This window comes from Lycium ferocissimum, chromosome 7 (assembly GCF_029784015.1).
Source record: "Lycium ferocissimum isolate CSIRO_LF1 chromosome 7, AGI_CSIRO_Lferr_CH_V1, whole genome shotgun sequence".
Classification (NCBI taxonomy): Eukaryota; Viridiplantae; Streptophyta; class Magnoliopsida; order Solanales; family Solanaceae; genus Lycium; species Lycium ferocissimum.
Window position 1 is genome coordinate 37,435,265 of NC_081348.1, and position 17,552 is coordinate 37,452,816.

The following is a 17,552-nucleotide window of genomic DNA, read 5'->3' on the forward strand; positions in this document are numbered from 1 at the left end:
ATTTCATCCACCCGTTCACCCCCCCCCGCATTTCCGGGCCCGGGGGAGCGGATAAACCGGTCATCCACGGGGGGCCCCGATCGGGTCCACCCGGGGTTATACGCCCTTTCTTCGCCAACCCCCCGTTTTACCAAAGTCTCGACTTCGGACCGGGGAACCCCCCCGAGTCACGCTTCACCCCCCGGGTTTATTTTCCGTTCGACAACCCGCTTTTCCTCCCCTCCATTTTTTGAACCGGAACGCCTTTCTTGCCCCCGAAAGCCTTTTCTTGTTCGAAACATTTCAAAATCGACGCAAAAAGCCTTTATTGGCTCCCGCCTTCCCGCCGGTCCAGAAAAGAACAAAATTAAGTTCGGGGATCAGGGCCGAGGGGGATTTCTGATCCACCGGTTTAAGCCCCCCCCTCACCGGGGTTGCGGCGGGGATTCCCCCTTGCGTCCCTCATTTTCTGGGCCACTTTTTGGAACGGACGATTGCCCAGCCCCCAATTTCCCTTTAAAGGAAACGGGGGTTACTTTAAAGGGTTTTTTAAAGAGCAAGACAAAAACTTTTCCCCCCCCCGGGGCGCCAACCCGTTCCCCCAAACTGAAATAAATTTGAATTTATGGGGCCCAGGATAGGTTTAGTTCAAGATTGATAAGACAAAAGAAAGTGGTTAAGGTTCATCAATAAGATAAAAGATAAAAGCCATGAACAATATATCATATCATTAACAACAATATTAAGAGGGAAATTGTTCGGGATGAACGGAGGGGAAAATGAAACGAGCTTCTTCATTAAAGGATTTTTGAAGAAGGGAGCCAACCCCCCAAAAGGAGGGTGTTCCTCTATTTATTGGTTTTCCCCGCTCTAAAGCGAAAAAAAAATAAAATAATCATAAAAACAATTTTTTGATTTGGGATTTGAATTTCCGCCTGGGCAAGTGTTTAAGGAAGGCAGAGCCATCCGGGGGGTTCGGGAAAATTATTAAATGAACAAAATTAAAAAACTAAAGTCCATTTGAAAACCAAGTTAACCCAAAACCAAAACACTTTCCTAAAAATTACCTTTTTAAAGCTTAATGCACAACCTACACCAATAAAGGTAACCCATCCCCCGGCGCTTCCAGGCAAGCCATCGGGATGTTCCCTCTTCTTTTTCTGGGGCCCCATTGTTTTGCAGGCCCAATTTACAACACAGAGTCAAAGCTAAAAATTATCCATTAATCTATGCAACGACTATTAATAAAAAAAAATCATTTTGTTTTTCATTTTTTGTTTTTTTTTTTTTTTTTTTTTTTACTTGTCAATTTGAACCCAAAAAAAAAGAAAAAATGTTCATTGATCATGTTGAAAAGTCTAGGATTGTATAATGATGTTGAGCTAGAATGCTAAATCCCGCAAAAGCAATAATGATCGGGACGATTTTCTTGGGAAACAGCTAATATAGATTTACATCATCGATTTGAATTCTATATTACTGAATACTTGTGAAAATACTTAAAATTTTATATTAAATAGTAGATCTAAACACAAAATTTAAAAAAAAAAATTCCAATTAGTATTAAAAATTTTTAAAGTTTAACCCCTTTAATTCAAAATTTTTAATTTACTATGTGATCACAAATACAATTCCCCATTCGATGAAATTATTTGATCTTAAAGAAGATCTATCTTCTTAATTTCACATGTAGAGGTTTTTTATTGGTTTCCCCATTTTCTTTGATTAGCTCTCCATGGGAGTGATATCAAAAATCCCAGGAAAAAAAAAAAAGAAGAAGAAAAATTTCCCCGATCTAAATCCTGATAACTCTCAAGAACTCTTATTGAGGGAGTCAGTTTGACACACCCCCAATGTCTGACGTATCACATCCTGAATTTTGTACAAACCAAATTTTTAACCCCCATGCATCGATAAAAAAAAATTGATATTTTTCATTAGAAGGGGGGGGAAGGGTTAACCCACCCCCCAAAATTTTAAATTTTTGGAAAATGTGTGACTCCTTGGGCAGGTGGTGGATGGGCCCATGGAAATTAATCATCACAGAGTGATGATGATATAATATATGTGCATCGGGGGTTGTTTAATTTAGACTTTAATTACTACTCCATCAACACTCATAGTCCTTTCCATATATAGAGAATCAAATCATTTAAAAATTGCAAGGAAAGGGCCTTTTGGGTTTCCCCTTTTTTCACCACCCATTTTCCCCCGGTTCCCCTACCCCATCTTCTGCTGCATCATCTGTCTTCAATTAACCATTTCGTGTCTAGTGATTTTTTCCCCAATTTTGAATGAGAAGAAAAGGATTGTAATAATTTTGAAAATTTTTCTTTCCCCTTTTTAAACTTTCAATTCAAACTTTCTGAAAAAATTTTGAATTTTTTTTTTTAAATTAATCTTACCCCGTTTTTAAATTTCATATTAATTAAGTTTAAAGCAATTTATATCCCGGGTTGGGAAAAAAAAAAAAATTAAAAAATTTTTTTAACATCGAAATTTAAAAATAGCTCAACATTCAAGATTCTCAATTTTATAAATTTTTTCATCCAATATATGAAACCCATAAAATGAGGGGATTTTACAAATGAGTAAAATGGACACTTAAAAGTTATATTTTACTTGTCTATTTTTTACACTTTTTTTAATAAAATATTAATTAAAAGGATAATTTGACTAAATTACATTTGTTTATTTTTTAAAAATAAATTTTAAATACTTTTTTTCTTTCATCTCATTAATCTTTTCCCCAAATTTTTTTAAAAATGGGTAAAGAGGGGGAAAAAAATTATTTTTTAAATTTTTATATGACAAGTTTTTTTAATCAAATACTTTTTGATAACGGAATTTTAAAAATTTAAAGGGAAAAATTTATTTTTCAACCATAAAATAAATTAAGTTTTCTTACAAAAGAGAGAGAAGTTTAATTTAACGGACCCCAAAAAAAATTGGGACGTACACCAAATTTTTGGGTTGGGGAAGACGTCAACCCGGTGCTCCATTCTTCGTTGACCATATCTATTTTTTTTTTTAAAGAATGCAATACATTAGTCTCCAAATACATTACCACACGTCCAAAATTTTTGAAGTCTTCATGAAATATCCACAAAACGTTGGCCACCCTTTTTCTTAGCTTTTCGTCATCCTTCCGTAGTTTTCTCTTTTACCAAAAAAGAAAATAAAGGATAATTATAAAAATTTTTATATTTTTAGATATTGAAACTTATATACTATACAGCTCTTTAATTTGGGGCCATTTGTCGCTGCTTTTTTGTTTCCCCAAAACACTAAAAACCTTTGGGTCTCCAAATATCGCTTCCAGACGAAGAAATAAACATGGCTAAGGTTATAAGCCCCTTTTTGTATGATAGACCCCTTCCTCCTTATCACGCTAATTTTGGCTGTTTCCCCGTCCGATGAGTACCCCTTTTTATCACGACTTTAAACTCCAATGGAGAATAGTAAGGATGTTTATTTGATTATTTATTTTTCCTTAATTCCCCATGTTACAAAATTTTGTTGGCTTCTAGGGAAGGGGGGAAAATTGGGGTCCATCCATCAAAAAATTTTTGTTGACAAATATTTTAACAATAATTTTTTTTTGGTGTATAAATAAACGATTGAATCTTCCCAAACGTAAGAGAAGCTTTTAATTGTAATGACAAAGCTTCGAAAAAAAAAAAAAAAAAAAAAAAGAAAAAAAAAAGCTAGATCATAGTTTAAAAATTTTTATAGCTTTAAAAAAAAAAAAAGAAAGAAAAACTTAAATTTTCCTAGATTTAAATTATGTTTCCCAAATTTTTAAATTTAGTTTTAAAATTTTTTAAACCGGGAATTGAGATTGCCAGCCACAAGTATATAAAAAATTTTATTAAATAAAAATTTTTTATCCTTTTCCCTTTAACCCCTTGCTCATGGAAAAGGGGTGACCGGTTTTCCCAATTATATTTAACTGATTCCGTTGCTTGTGATTATTAAAGGGTAAAAGGGGGGGAAAATAGAAGGGACGATAGATGTGAAGGTCTTGGAGAAGGGGAATGTTTGATGAGAAGAACGTTAGAGGCTCACCTTGATTATATCTATACCCAGAGGCATAAGCAACCCTAGATTTTAGTTTCTTTTAAATTTTTAAGCCTTTTTTTTTTTTCTTCATTATATTTTTTTATTCTTTCTTTTTTCTTCCGTAGTTATATATGGACATGTGATGTATTAGCTAAGGGACTTTTGACCTGGCCCCTTGGCCAATCTAAGATATATATGTTTTGGTATCCCATAAATTTCAATTGTTGCATTTATTTGATCATAATATAAAATAAAATAAAATAAAAAGGGAAATTTTAACCCAAACTTGTCGTTAATTAAAAGGAAAATTGCTGGGGCCAAGAATTTTTGGATCTTTCCGGTAATAAATAAAATTTAATGAGGATTAACCGCCTTAATTTGTTAATTAATATGATATAAAATTTCCCCACCCAAAATTTTTTTATTTAAATTTAAATTTTGCATCAAAAGTTTCGGCATTTAAAAATTTTTTTACCTTTTTCAAAGAAAAACCCTTTGATCCAAATATATAGCTCGGGAAACCAAGGGATGACAAAGTACTTGTGTTTCTATTGTTCTCTGACTTTATTAGTTCATAATACTTCAAAAAAATGCTTTCCCTTTTTCTTTTTAAGTTCTGTTTTTTTATCTGGGGTTGAGGATTTGTGAATATGTACGTGGAAAAGTATTTATTTCGTAATATTTAAGTGTTAATACTTTTAAATAAAAAATTTTGGGTTTCGAAATTTTCTTTTTTAAAAATTTAAAAATGATAGTGTTAATTATTTCTGTTTTAATGATGTCTACGATTTCCCCTCATGTCCTTTAACCAAAATTTTTTAAAAGAAAAAGGAAAAAACGCGACTAATTTATAATACGTATAGAGGTCCAAGCAAAAAACATTTAGTTTTTAAAAATTTTAAATTTTTTGTTTAATTATTTTCCCTTTTTCAGTTGTAAAAAAGCGTAATATTATTTCCAATTTTTACAGTATTGGTTGTTTGTATATTGAATAATTAACATGCCCTGCTTTTGGGGTCCCGAATATAATTTGTTTTTCCCCTTTTGCATTTTTTGGTTTAGTTTTGTTGTGTTCGTCTGTTTAATAAAAAATTGGTCGACACTAACTAACTGTAATAATTACAAATGGGGGAGACGACCAAGACTTTTTCCCCTTTTTTATTTTTAATTTTAAAACAGGGGATTCCCTTCGACAATTTCCCAACAGATACACCTCTTTAAATTTACTGGGTTGTAAAAAGAAAAAAACGGGGTAATTATTGGGAAGGGAAAAATTTTCGGAGAAAAAAATTTTTTGATATATAGACTCCATTTTTTGATATTTTTTTATTACTGGGTTTTTTTACTTTTTCATACCTAGATATTTATTTTCTCCGTTAGTACGGCAATTAATTCTTTTTGATTAAACAGCATATAAAAAATGTTTGGGGAAATCTAGAAAGACCAACGTATGGTAATCTTAATAGATTCTTGAGCGTGATTTGAGACTGAAAACCTGAATCTACAAGGGTCAAATAACCCCCCAATTCATTTTTCAACGTAATGACGCTTGTAACATATATATTGGTTGGGGTTAAAAGTAAACCCAATAAAGGGGTTTTCTTTTCATTCGAACAGAAGGGAATAGAAGAGGCTTTAAACTATACATTACCAACTGTTTGCATTTGACATATGCTCTTTTAAATTTAAAAATCTGAGTTTTAAAATACCGCAACAATAACAATTATGTTTTTGGTCCCTATTAAAAACTTCAAACTAAAAGTCTTAAAAATTTCAAAAGTTAAAATTAAATTCAGATCTTCAAATTTAACCCTTGAACTCTGTCAGAGCTCAACTTTGGGCCCTTTGTTAAAAGGAGAATTCATAAAACCAATTTTGTTTGATCCGCTTGTCTAAAGTTATTTGCTGCAGCTAAACTTTAAAACGGCTATTTTTTAAAGAAGGTCTAAAAGAACATATTCTGCATTTTCATTTTCAGTCGATTTGACCAATTAATTTGGGTTTAAAGGGCCCCCCAAATTTAAACCAGCAATTGCCTTTTAAAAAAGGAAATGGAAACATTAATCTGGAGGCTATTAAACACTTTTTTTTTAAATTATAATTATGTTCAGGAAAGATAGCACTAAATTAAACCCCCCCCATATTTCCCGAGCCCTTAAATAATACAAAATATGTTGCAATTGCTAGTCAGTGGTGTCCTTATACTTAAAATTATTGAATGGGGCAGTAATTAATTTCTGCGGTCCATTTTAAATTCTTAGCGGAAATCGGGTTTTTTATCTCCACAATCTTTTTTAAAAGAGTTTTAAAAATAACTTTTAAAATCAAGCTCATTCCTATGTCGATCCATCAATCAATTATGTTTCAGTCCTTTTTAAATTTTTTGGGGTGGACTATATTTAACCTTTTTGGGAAACAAATTTATGCGCAATCCATCCCAAAAATTTTATTTAATTTTCTTGCTGTTGTAGGCTTGTAGCTTCCTTATTTTTGTATCAACCGCCTGGCCAGAAAATGAGAGAATAATCTAAATGCTTTATAATTGAGGCAGCAATCTAATAGTCGCTTATCATGTGCTGCAGACATTTTCGATCAGCCTACTGAATTTTCCAAATACCAAACCAAACCACCACGTCGGCTTAAAATCTATAAATCAAAACCAAATCAATAAAAATATTGCGGGTTTTCAACCTTAAGTTTAGATATTTTTTCAAGAAAGTTTTTACAAAACGATAATTTTTTTTGGCCTAAAAAAACGTATAACTTTTACTTCAAAAAATTCTTTACCCTAAGAAGATACAACCATATACTTAAAGTGTTTCTACAAAAATAAAACAAAATGCGAGACAAGGCGACATCAGAATAAAAATATTCAACGGGGTTAAGATAGTGAAATCACATAAAACAATAAATATTGCTAATAACAAGGCATAGTGAAAATGATCAAGTGATCTAAAATACTAAGTCACGTTAAAATAAGTATGGCTAATAAGTATTAATTACATGACAAAGAAAAAGTAAAAAAAGTTATGTATTTTCTCATTGTCCAAACCATTGCAAAACTAACTAATGGGTATTCAACATTATTATCATTCCTATTATTAGAATTGAATTTTTTTTTGTTTGCATTACCCTGGTATTTACTTGCTTTGGTTTGGACAATATTTTGAGTTTTATACATAAAACTTATTGGATCATTCAAAAGTCTAAGTCTAAGCTTCAAATAATACATTAAAAGACAAAAATAAAGAAATATTTAAGAAATAAATATAAATTACATAACAAATAAATATTTTTATGTATAAAATATATCTAAAAGTTGTATAATGTAGGTTGGTTTGGTTCGCTTGACCTTTTTTTTTTTTTTGGTTAAAAACCAAACCAACCAATTATGATCGAGTTTTTTTTGTCAATATCAAACCACTAGTTGGTTTTTTTTCTCGGTTTGACTCGGATTATCGATTTGGTACTGTTTGTCGGTTTTCTTTGTACAGCCCTAGTCATGACTAACCTTGTCGGATGTGAAACAAATACAATAATAACAACAACAATAATTATGCCTTAATCCCTAATAAGTGTGAACCGCCGTATTGCGCTGTAAGTCCAATAAAGAAGTGGCGGCGTAACCTAATGTAAAACTTGATAATTCATGATGAATCCCGCGAAGGGAGCGGATTATTCTTTCATAATTAGGTAATTCTTGTGAAGTTTTTTGACGGTAGGGGTTTAATTAAAAAGATTGTGAAACCGATGATAAAGCTTACCCAAAAAAAAGTAGAGGGGGTATATTTGACCTTTTTCCCTATTAAAAAATTGTTGACAAACTTGTTAAAAGTTAAAACCAATTAGAATGTTTTTTTTTCTCTCTTTAAATTATTTTTTATTATGTTGGGTGTAGGAGAAGGGAAAATATGAGAGGGATTAAAATTCAACCAACTGAGCAGCTAGATATATGTGGAATGGTTTTATTATTCGAAGACAAGATTTAATATTTAAAGTCAATGATTCCATTAAAGTATAGATCATGAGACGCAGCAAAGATTTTAGTAATTGAGATAAGTTAGGGCAGTGCTAGAGTAAAGTAGGAGCAAAATGCAAGCCCCAGTTTGGGGTCCTCGGTTAGCCAATCTGTTGAGTCGTTCATGCAAAACAACAAACACTTTGCGGGCATTCTCATCATCATCAGCAGCACCTTTATCTAACCAGTCTCGCGGTGGCCTTCCTCGTTTCTACTCCGAAAAGCTCCCTCCTTCCAAGGCATGTTCTTTTTCATCACACTTAAATACCCACATTTATGGGATCTTAATTTTATTGAGTAAAGAACGGGGTTGAGTGTGTTAAACTACCATTTCATTCTGCAAAAAATATTCCAACTTTCTTGCGTGCATTTGACTGTTGGCAGTAGATAAACTGAAGCTTTTTTAGGTAGGTTTTTTGTGTGTGCAGAATTTAGACGATTCTTGTTGTTATAAGCAGGGTGCATGGTGGATATGAAATTTTGTAGATTTTCACAATTTCAGTGGATTCAAAAATACGGGTTAAGTAAATATACAAAGGTTTAAGCCCAAGTGTCTAACATCTACTATATATACATAAAAAAAAAAATTAATCAGATATACACTGTACTTTTTCGCCGATTGTAGGAGTTCTATTTTTACCCTAGTCTTGTTTGCTAGAGGGAGGGAGAGGTTATTGTCATAGCTTTGGACGAACCCAATAGTATTAGGAAATTCATTAAAATATATATGTATCTTTTTAGTTGCAAACCTAATAACTCTGACGACTATGGATTCGATGGCATATTCAAAGCCTATAAAATCTAAATTCTGGTCCCGCCCCTTATAAGTGTCAATAAGCTGGAACCTTTCTCCTTTATCCTACTGAAAAATGGTTATCTGAAGCTCACGTTGGTAATTTCACATAAGTTGAATGAAATGAGTCTAAGATAGAGCGGAGTGGATAATGAGGATACTTATACCCGACCCCAACTAGTTTAGACTTGAGGACAGTTGTTGTATTACTTTTTACTCTGAAAGCTTTATTGTTACTCTATTCAGACTAGATGATTTAAGCGGCTCAGCTATGGTGTATTTATGGTTTTTGGGAATGCAGGATGGCATTGTTCGTGTTAAAGGTGATGAATTCTGGCACATGACTAGGGTCTTAAGGTTGACAATCCATGATAGGTACTGCCACATGACAAGAAGTCTTATGCAAAAGCTAATTTTCATTGTCCACTAGTGGTATCTTTCTGTCATGGTTGGGAACTACGAGAATGGCTTGTTCAAAAGTATTATCTGCATTGCTGTTTTTTTTAAAAATAACCGTGGTGTCCGGGCAAGCTTGCGGGCACCTCGACTAATTCCACGGATATTCGCCACCTCCTCTCCAAAGCCAGTAATTTCTCGGTGTAACTCTCCGTCCACCAAGGCTGTAACAGACGGATAGAAATCACATAGTGTTTTATTGTGACCTTGAATTTCGAACTCCGTACCTCATGCAAGCCAACCCACTTCATTGATCACTGGGCCACACCCTGCTTTGTTTTGAATAAGGAATGTGAATGTGCCTTTAATTCTCCAACGTCCTATTATTTTAGAAGCCTCTTCTACTCCCCTTCAAAATTCTCAATCTGGTTGTCCACTTTTGGTGCTTGTAATGTAGATTTCAGATCTGACAATTCTATGAAGGATATGATTTTCAATAAATAGTTGTTTCATTTCCATCCTAATATAAGCCAGAAGGGTTGTCAACAACAACAACATACCCAGTGTAATTCCACAAATGGGGTCTGGGGAGGGTAGGATGTACGCAAACCTTACCTCTACCTTTGTGGGTAGAGAGGTTGTTTCCGATAGACATTAGCCAGAAGGGTTGTCTTAGCCAGAAGGGTTGTCCTAGAAAGAAATGTAGTTGGTGCCTTGAACAATGGTACTGAGTTAATTTCACCTATTCATGATGTCTAATTTGCAAGGGTAGAACTATTTGATGGAAAAGGAGGATTAGTTGAAGGCTGTATACAGAACATTGATCAGACAGGATTGGATATTGTGGCTCTCGAGAATCCAAAGTCAGTATCTCCTCATAACACACAGTGGCATGTCTATGCTGCATTTGGTGAGTATTTATGAGCATTGTTAGTGGTGTTATGTGTAGATCATTAGCCTGCATGGCATACTAAGTTCCCGTAATGTAGGTACTCTCAAGGGAGGCCGCGCCGATTGGCTTGTGGAGAAATGTACAGTATGTCTGAATTGCTCATGTGAAATTGTATCTCTCGAAAAGCTTTTGGTAACCTGTTTGTTCACTCTCTTTGTCCGATGGTCTCAGGAGCTAGGAGCCTGTAGTGTGACCCCCTTATTGACGGAACGGTCTCCTTCAATATCAGGAAATCGCGTGGACAGATTACAACGTGTCAGTTTTGCTGCAGCTAAACAATGTAAGCTTTTTGACTCTGATACAGAATGTATATTGTGAACTAATTCTCTTTGTAGGTGCTTGTGCGATGTTTTAGACATTAACAACATTTTGTTTTAGGCCAACGGCTGCATGAAATGGTTCTAAATCCTCCTATAAAAGTTGGTGGACTTTTACCTCTTGTAAGTTGGTTTTTCAGTTTCCTCCCACAAAGTAAAATCTTTTTCAAGCTTTGCGAACAGCATATAGGAGGCTTTAAGACTATTTGATCATCTTTCTCTCTGCAGCACTTATTCATTTTTCTTTTCTTGGTTTTGTGGTGCCACTTATGCTCTAGGTAAAAAATTCAAAGCTTTCATTTATTGCCACGGCAGAAGCTAAACCAGTTTTTAGTGCTCTAAGTTCCATTAAAAGAGAATCATCTGGACTGATGATAATTGGACCAGAAGGAGGTTAGTATCTTTTTGCAGCTTTTCCTGCTCTTCTAGTCTATGCCCAACGTTTTGTGCCTTTATACTGATGATATTTTTGTTGGTCATAAGTCAACTTTTTGATCATCTGAAGAAGTCAATTGTCTAGGACCCCTGATGAAGAGTGTTAGGAGTTCAGAAGAATTAAAATGGATTCATATATGCCAGAACACTCTTAAAGAGTAAAAGTAGTCATTTTTGGGTAAATCACATATAAAAGTAGGCTCGTTTTAATGTAAAGCTCCAGTTTAGACAGTTTACATGTCAAACCTCATTTGGCCTTTTAACTTCAAAAAACGGCTCTTTTAATCCAAGAAATAGGAGAAGCCTTTGAAGCTAGCAGACAACTCATAGTGCTGATTCTATATAAATTCTTGAATGAGGGAAAAAAAAAAGTAGTATAAAGGAAAGAAGAAGAGAGACAATAATTTAAAAGAAAGAAAAAAAGAAAAAAAGAGATTGCCAATGCTACCCCATTACTCATCCTACCTTCTAACCCTTTTGTTTCAGCAGGCCATGCAAACCCTCCTTACCCTGCAACCTCCAGCTCCCTTCTCTATTATCCACTTAGCTAGGCTAGAACAACACTCTCCCGCACTCTCCAACCCTACATCACTCTGACTCTAACCACAAACTCTATTTATCTTTCTTGCACTGCTGGAAGTACTTTGTACAATACAGAGTTTGTTTTAGTATGATTTGGTTTATACATTGTGGTGCTTATACCTATCACCTATGGTACACCAGTCCAATCTTGCAAGCTGAAGTGGGTTTAGACCCTATTATTTTGTCCTCATTATCTAGAAGTAAGAGTGCTCAAGAACGGTTAACAACAATTATAATAAAGAATTTGGAACCAAAAACAAAGAAAAGTTTGTGGATACTAGACAATCTTTCATACAGTATTCAGATATAGATAATTTATACTTTTGTTTTCTGCTGTGTATGATTATTGTGAACATGCTCCATTATAGACTTCACAGAGGGAGAGTTAAACGTGATTCTGGAGGCTGGGGCAACTGCTGTTGGTCTTGGACCACATCGTCTACGAGTTGAAACTGCTACAGTGGCTCTTTTGTCAGCATTAATGTTGTGGTGTGACGGTCAGGAGATATTCAAGGTCTAGTAACACTGGCAGGCAAGTATTGTTTGTGCTGCTTTGAAATCTTAGTGATTCGGTCAAATTCAGTTTGATGGTCTTGTTTGAAAGGATTCAATAAGTTTTTTCAGTTAGGATTTCATTCATTCTTTGTGGATCCAATCATCTTTAGCTTACACTGAAAAAGGACAAAAAAAAAGTTTAATAGATTAATAGATGTAGGCTGTCAAGATTTCTATCGGTGTACGGTTATGGTTCCTTTTTTCACATGATTGTATACCTATAACACCAAAATTTTAGAGAGAAACATGAAAATGGAAGAGCAGTATGCTAACTATGGTGAATCTTTCTCATCTTTACTGCATGAAAAAAAGTCAAAAATGTTGTTACAGGATTTCTGATTTAGTGCTTCGGTTACCGAGAATTAAGTTTTTTCCTGCTCCCCACTTTTGATTAATCTCTGATTATTGCTAAAGAGGCTGAGTTGCATAACAAAGTTACATGCTCTCACCAGTTTAGACACTTACGTGATGAATTGTTTTGCTTTAGGCTGTGTTCATATGCTGAGGGGTCCCAAGAAAGGTGCAAGTTAGCACTGTTAAAGGAACTCAGAAGTGAAGGATCAAAAAGAAAGGATAATGATCAATCATTTGCTTAGTTGTTTCTGGCCTCATCCTCACGCCATCTGCGGAAGCCCAGTGTATCATCCTGACTTTTCTTTGTAATCCCAAGTAAAGTCTGGTGGTATTGAATTCCACAATTTTTTTTTTTCAACTCTTTTTCAGTTTTGAAAAGTCAAATTGCTACGTGAGTGATGACATTCAAATCCTCCTTTTTGAAGTTTATTTTATTGCTTACTTTTTCTGCAATTGGCTGTATAAACTTTTCTTCAATACTTGACAAAGTACAATTCACCCGGTCTCTTAGCCTTAAAATGCAGTTATTATACTCTTCTTCTTTTTTTTATATACATATTTTCATATCTCATGTCTTTTTGTTATATACATATTTTCATATCATGTCAATGTAGTAAATTTAGAGGAAGCTTCAGCTATTTTTTTTTTTCCATATAATTAATCTTTCTATAACGTTGGGTCTTGTGTACGTTAGGTTCTATTTAAATCCTGTCTCTGCTGTAGTATTAAACTATTCTGCAGTTCTGCTATAAGAATGACTCTAACTCGGGGAGGTTTATTCTCAGTGTTTAATTTAATGAAAGGAACATAATAGTGGTGAAGTGTAGATACAGTCATTAGATCTCCATTTTAATACTCCATATTAAATCTGGAGTACTTTTGGTTGCTAGTTGTTCAATAATAAGTTCAAAAAAACTATGCCACGGATGGAATGTGTTTTGCGTGCCTGACCTGTTTGTTGACTTTTAATTGTATATACTCCACATGCCGATTTATGTGATACACTTTTTTTTTAGTCTGTTCCAAAAAGAATATACATTTCCTTATTTGGCAACAATTTAACTTTAAACTTTCTTCTTTTCTGACTTAATGAGATGATCTATGCACACAAATATTTTTGCATTATTTTATACTGCAATAAGATTCGAAAGTCTTTCTTTTCTTAAACTGGCTACGTATCGGTCAAGTATATCACATAAATTAGAACGGAGGGAGCAGTTGCTTTAGTGAATGGACATGTCATTTGTAGCATTTCATTATTGTGTTTCGTCTTGATTTTTTATGTTTAGAGACATTCACTTGCATGAAACTTTTAGAGTTGTCAAACTCAGCTTTTGTCGTTGATGTCTCAATGAAGGTTCATAGCTGTTTTCAATTGTGCCCCAGTTTGAATGATTTAGCCTAGCATTATTAATATTTAGACAAGTGAACATGTGAACTTTGTTTGTTTGTCCATTGTCGATGTGTGACAGGAATTGGATCAGTGTTTAGTGGATCTTGGTTTGTTAAGCCACTTGCTTCTAAGTAATTTAGCGTTAATGAAATATGTAACAACATTTATACGATTTTATTAAGCATCATTCTTTGCGAATTTGTGCATAGTAACATGCACCATCAAATTAGTTTGGGACTAAAATTGATCACGTGCTGGAATAATAGTGGTTGAAATAGTCTCAAGAGAAAGTAGTTGTGTTGTTGGCTATTGATGATATGGTTTATATATCGAGCATGTGGAACCCGAAATTGACCGTATTGGGTCACCCAAAGCCAATAAAAGCTTTCACAACAATTGGAAAACTATATAGCAATTAAAGTCAAAATAAACTGAGGTGACGTAGAGCCTCCATTGACTTGTCGGGTGCTTATTTACTATTTAAGGGGTCGTTGGTGTTCGAAGATAAGTTATGGTGGTATTAATTATATTGAGATTAATTATTTTGATATTATATTTTATTGATTGTTTGATTTATTATATTAAAAAAATATGCATTGCATAATTTTTAAGAAGAAGTTGATTGTTTACAAAAATAGTCAATCGTATTTAGTAGAAAAAAGGGGTTGAGGGAACTCGGATATTTTTGTCATTTTAAGATTTGTTTATCGAGAATAACTTAATCGATATTATTATTTCTTTCGACGGGGATAATTTATACCAATATTATTTTTATCTTAATATATAAACAAGGGATAAGGCAGTATTAAATGCTTGTCCGGCATACCTAACTACCCAGAAAGTACTATAATCCATAAACTGAGATCAGTGGCAAAGAATAGTAATAATTGAATGAAAGAGGGGCTTTTGTAGAGAAGGGGTGTGTAGTCAAGTCAAAATAGCAATGCATTAGATATTGGCACGCAAAACAGAAAGTCAAAAGTCAAAATAGTAATGCATTATATACTGGCACGCAAGCAGAAACGGAAATTCAATAACACACCCATTCACATAACAAAATCCATAAATACAGAGAGATCCATTTATTAATTGGGTGACTCTTTGAAAATTCTTCCTATATTTTATCAGCAAAGTAGTGCCAACCCACTAACCCAAATATTTCTCCTCCATTTTCCTCCTTTCTTTTCTTCCTCGAGAATACCGAAACTCTATTGTTACATTTAATGGCGCTACAATTGGAGAATTTGGTAGAATCGATAAAATCGAAGGTGAGGAAATTGAAGAAATCGAAGAAACCGTATATCAAAATGGACAAAAGCTCGAGTGTGAGAGTGGAGATTCGCAGCAAAAAGGCACGTAAGCTCATTGACAAGACTCTTCAAGCTGCTGATCATCCTGGCAAGAGTAGCCTCTCTTAGTACTTCATTAAATTAAGAGTCGTTTTGGAAAAATGAAAAGTTTCTTTGTTTTGTGTATGTATATATATATATTAAAAAGTTGCAGAGAAAAATGGCCGTTTCTGTGTTCCGATGGTCGATGTCGGCGTTTGTGATTTGGGAACCGTTTCGGTCTTTCTTTTAATTTTTCTATTAATGAGAAAAAGGATTAAATGTTTGGGTTATTTTTCTTTTTAATGATTTTCTAAGGGAAAATGTCTAAAATACACCCAAACTTTTGTCTGGATTTGCTGTAACACACCTATACTTTATGATGGTCCTATTACCCCTGAATATATTTTTAAAGTATTTTTTTGGCATTTATTTGGAAAAATCAAACCAAAATCTAATGCGACACAAGTCAGGACTCGATTATGAAAGAAAATAGTGATTCACAAGATCAAATTCTAAGAGAATCAATTGCTTTCTCCATGAAAAAATTAAGACTGTAAGAGAGAATTTTAATTTTTTATTTTGTTCGGAGAGTGAAATGACTTGAAATTGACTGTACTCCTTTCTTTTTTGGCATTTTGTTCAACACGTGTTTAAATTGTTATCTAGCTCACTCGATAAATGTCAAAGAAATTCCTTAAAGATACATTCGGGTTAATAAGATCCCGTAAAGGTTAGGCGTGTTACGCCAAATTCGAGCAAAGATTGAGATGTATTTTAGACAATTTTTTCGATTTCGTACCGTTAATCTGATCAGTAATTCGAGTGCTTACTAAAGTGTACTAATAGGAGTGTGACTCAGCTGGGGAATAAGAAAGGGATCAGAAACCGATCACTTATCTCTTGATATATTTTACTACTTCATTATTCCTTCATCTCTATCTTTTAATCTTTGTAATATGAATAGTTCGAATATTTCGCCGGTATAACTTTGACAACTATGATTTAATTTGAATCCTGACCTCTTATGATTTTTATTTCACTTTATTAACTAGTGCCTTTGTGACCTTTGTTTCAATTTATGTGTTACACTCAAAGAAGAAAACAAATTATCGTGATTTATTCATATGTCCTTTAAATATTTTAAATTGTTAATTATTGAAACTTATAATATTTTTCATTTAGTTTCTAAATATATAAATTATTTAAAAAAAAAAAAACTTAAAGATTGTATGTTCGAATTCACGGTTAAAATAAAAAAGTTTGACTGTTAAAATTCGAATTGCATTACATAAATTGGGACAGAGGGAGTATTAAGGTACACTTGTTAGATATAGGGGGATTTACGATTTGAAGTTTATGATTGCTATAGTGATTTTCAAGTTAATATATATAACTGTAATTGGATTTACATAATCAAATATTTATAAATATTTAGTGAAATTTGTAATATATATGGACTCTGGACAAAAATTATTGGTTCACGTAAACCCATAGTCAACAATCTGGGTCCGCCTATGTGTTGGGTGTATTTCATACTGCCTCTGAATTAAAAAGAGTGTTCACTTGGTTTTTTTTTTTTGGTCAAAAGAGTGCCCACTTATCAAATCAAGAAAGAATTAATTTTATTTTTTCAGATTTGCCCCTATTAAGTGTTATGTGATAAAATCTGAACACCTATTTTATTAAAGGCAATTTAGTCAAATTACCTATTTTTGTCTAGGGTGTAAAAATGACTAAGTGAACACTTTTTTTGTCCGGACGGAGTATAGGATAGGAAAATGTTATAGTGTAATAAGCTGCATTTCTGCGACATAGTGACCCCAAAAAATTCGTCTCAGGTGTTTACGGTCTCAAATGGAGTTCATTATTGCATGACCAATAGTGTTGGTTCGTTCTTGGATCAGAGTAGTTAAGAAAGCATCACAATAAGTATGTGATATGTTCAGCAAATGGTAGGTCTTTGTATAACGTAAGCCATGTGTAAGGGTATCCGTCAATACTTTGAATAGATATACAATTGGTTTTAACTTGCGTAGTTGTAGTTTGACAAATTACAACTGAATTTATGAAAGCTTTTGTTTGTGCAATTTTTTCTATAAACGTGAAGTTACGACTTTTGAAGACGGCGTTGTCAGAGTAGAGGTCAAACTACATTATCTCTTCATTTTCAAACTACACCCTTTTGATATATATAACGGACAAATAAAAATGAATGGAGGAAGTCTTTTCCAATCTTTGGTTTTGACGAAATTAATTAAGCCACTTGAAGTCCATGTGCTTGTACATGAATGAATTACTTCAAATGGCTAAAGAAGGAAAACTTGGGGTCTTTTTATACCTCTTAATTCAGTTAGGATTAGATTTTTACGTAACTTCGTTGCCACC

The 17,552-nt window shown here is 33.5% G+C and overlaps 2 protein-coding genes and 1 long non-coding RNA gene across 3 annotated transcripts; 2 read left to right on the forward strand and 1 right to left on the reverse strand.

The window, feature by feature from the left end:
• The first annotated feature begins 8,068 nt into the window (after nt 1–8,068).
• Nucleotides 8,069–12,787, forward strand: LOC132064796 (uncharacterized). Its single transcript, XM_059457904.1, has 9 exons — nt 8,069–8,298; nt 9,154–9,227; nt 10,016–10,158; nt 10,238–10,284; nt 10,372–10,480; nt 10,579–10,640; nt 10,796–10,910; nt 11,903–12,066; nt 12,577–12,787. The coding sequence occupies exons 1-8, from the start codon at nt 8,134–8,136 to the stop codon at nt 12,052–12,054; spliced, it is 867 nt and encodes a 288-aa protein (XP_059313887.1). The 5' UTR covers nt 8,069–8,133; the 3' UTR covers nt 12,055–12,066; nt 12,577–12,787.
• Nucleotides 11,547–12,675, reverse strand: LOC132064797 (uncharacterized). The gene is made up of 2 exons (XR_009416641.1): nt 12,539–12,675; nt 11,547–12,205 (listed from the first exon to the last, which is right to left on the reverse strand). It is a non-coding gene; the product is annotated as an uncharacterized LOC132064797 (long non-coding RNA).
• Nucleotides 12,788–14,909: 2,122 nt separating the features above from the next.
• On the forward strand, nt 14,910–15,470 carry LOC132064798 (uncharacterized). The gene has a single exon (XM_059457905.1). It carries the CDS (start codon nt 15,060–15,062, stop codon nt 15,252–15,254), a length of 195 nt encoding a protein of 64 aa, XP_059313888.1. The 5' UTR covers nt 14,910–15,059; the 3' UTR covers nt 15,255–15,470.
• Nucleotides 15,471–17,552: the final 2,082 nt, after the last annotated feature.

Bases quoted from the DNA above. Each gene is read 5' to 3' on its own strand.
- LOC132064796 (XM_059457904.1), top strand. From the start codon at position 8,134: ATGCAAGCCCCAGTTTGGGGTCCTCGGTTAGCCAATCTGTTGAGTCGT. The intron at 9,228-10,015 runs GTACTGCCACAT...CTAATTTGCAAG, and splicing joins AGGTTGACAATCCATGATAG to GGTAGAACTATTTGATGGAA. The intron at 10,159-10,237 runs GTGAGTATTTAT...CCCGTAATGTAG, and splicing joins GCATGTCTATGCTGCATTTG to GTACTCTCAAGGGAGGCCGC.
- LOC132064798 (XM_059457905.1), top strand. From the start codon at position 15,060: ATGGCGCTACAATTGGAGAATTTGGTAGAATCGATAAAATCGAAGGTG.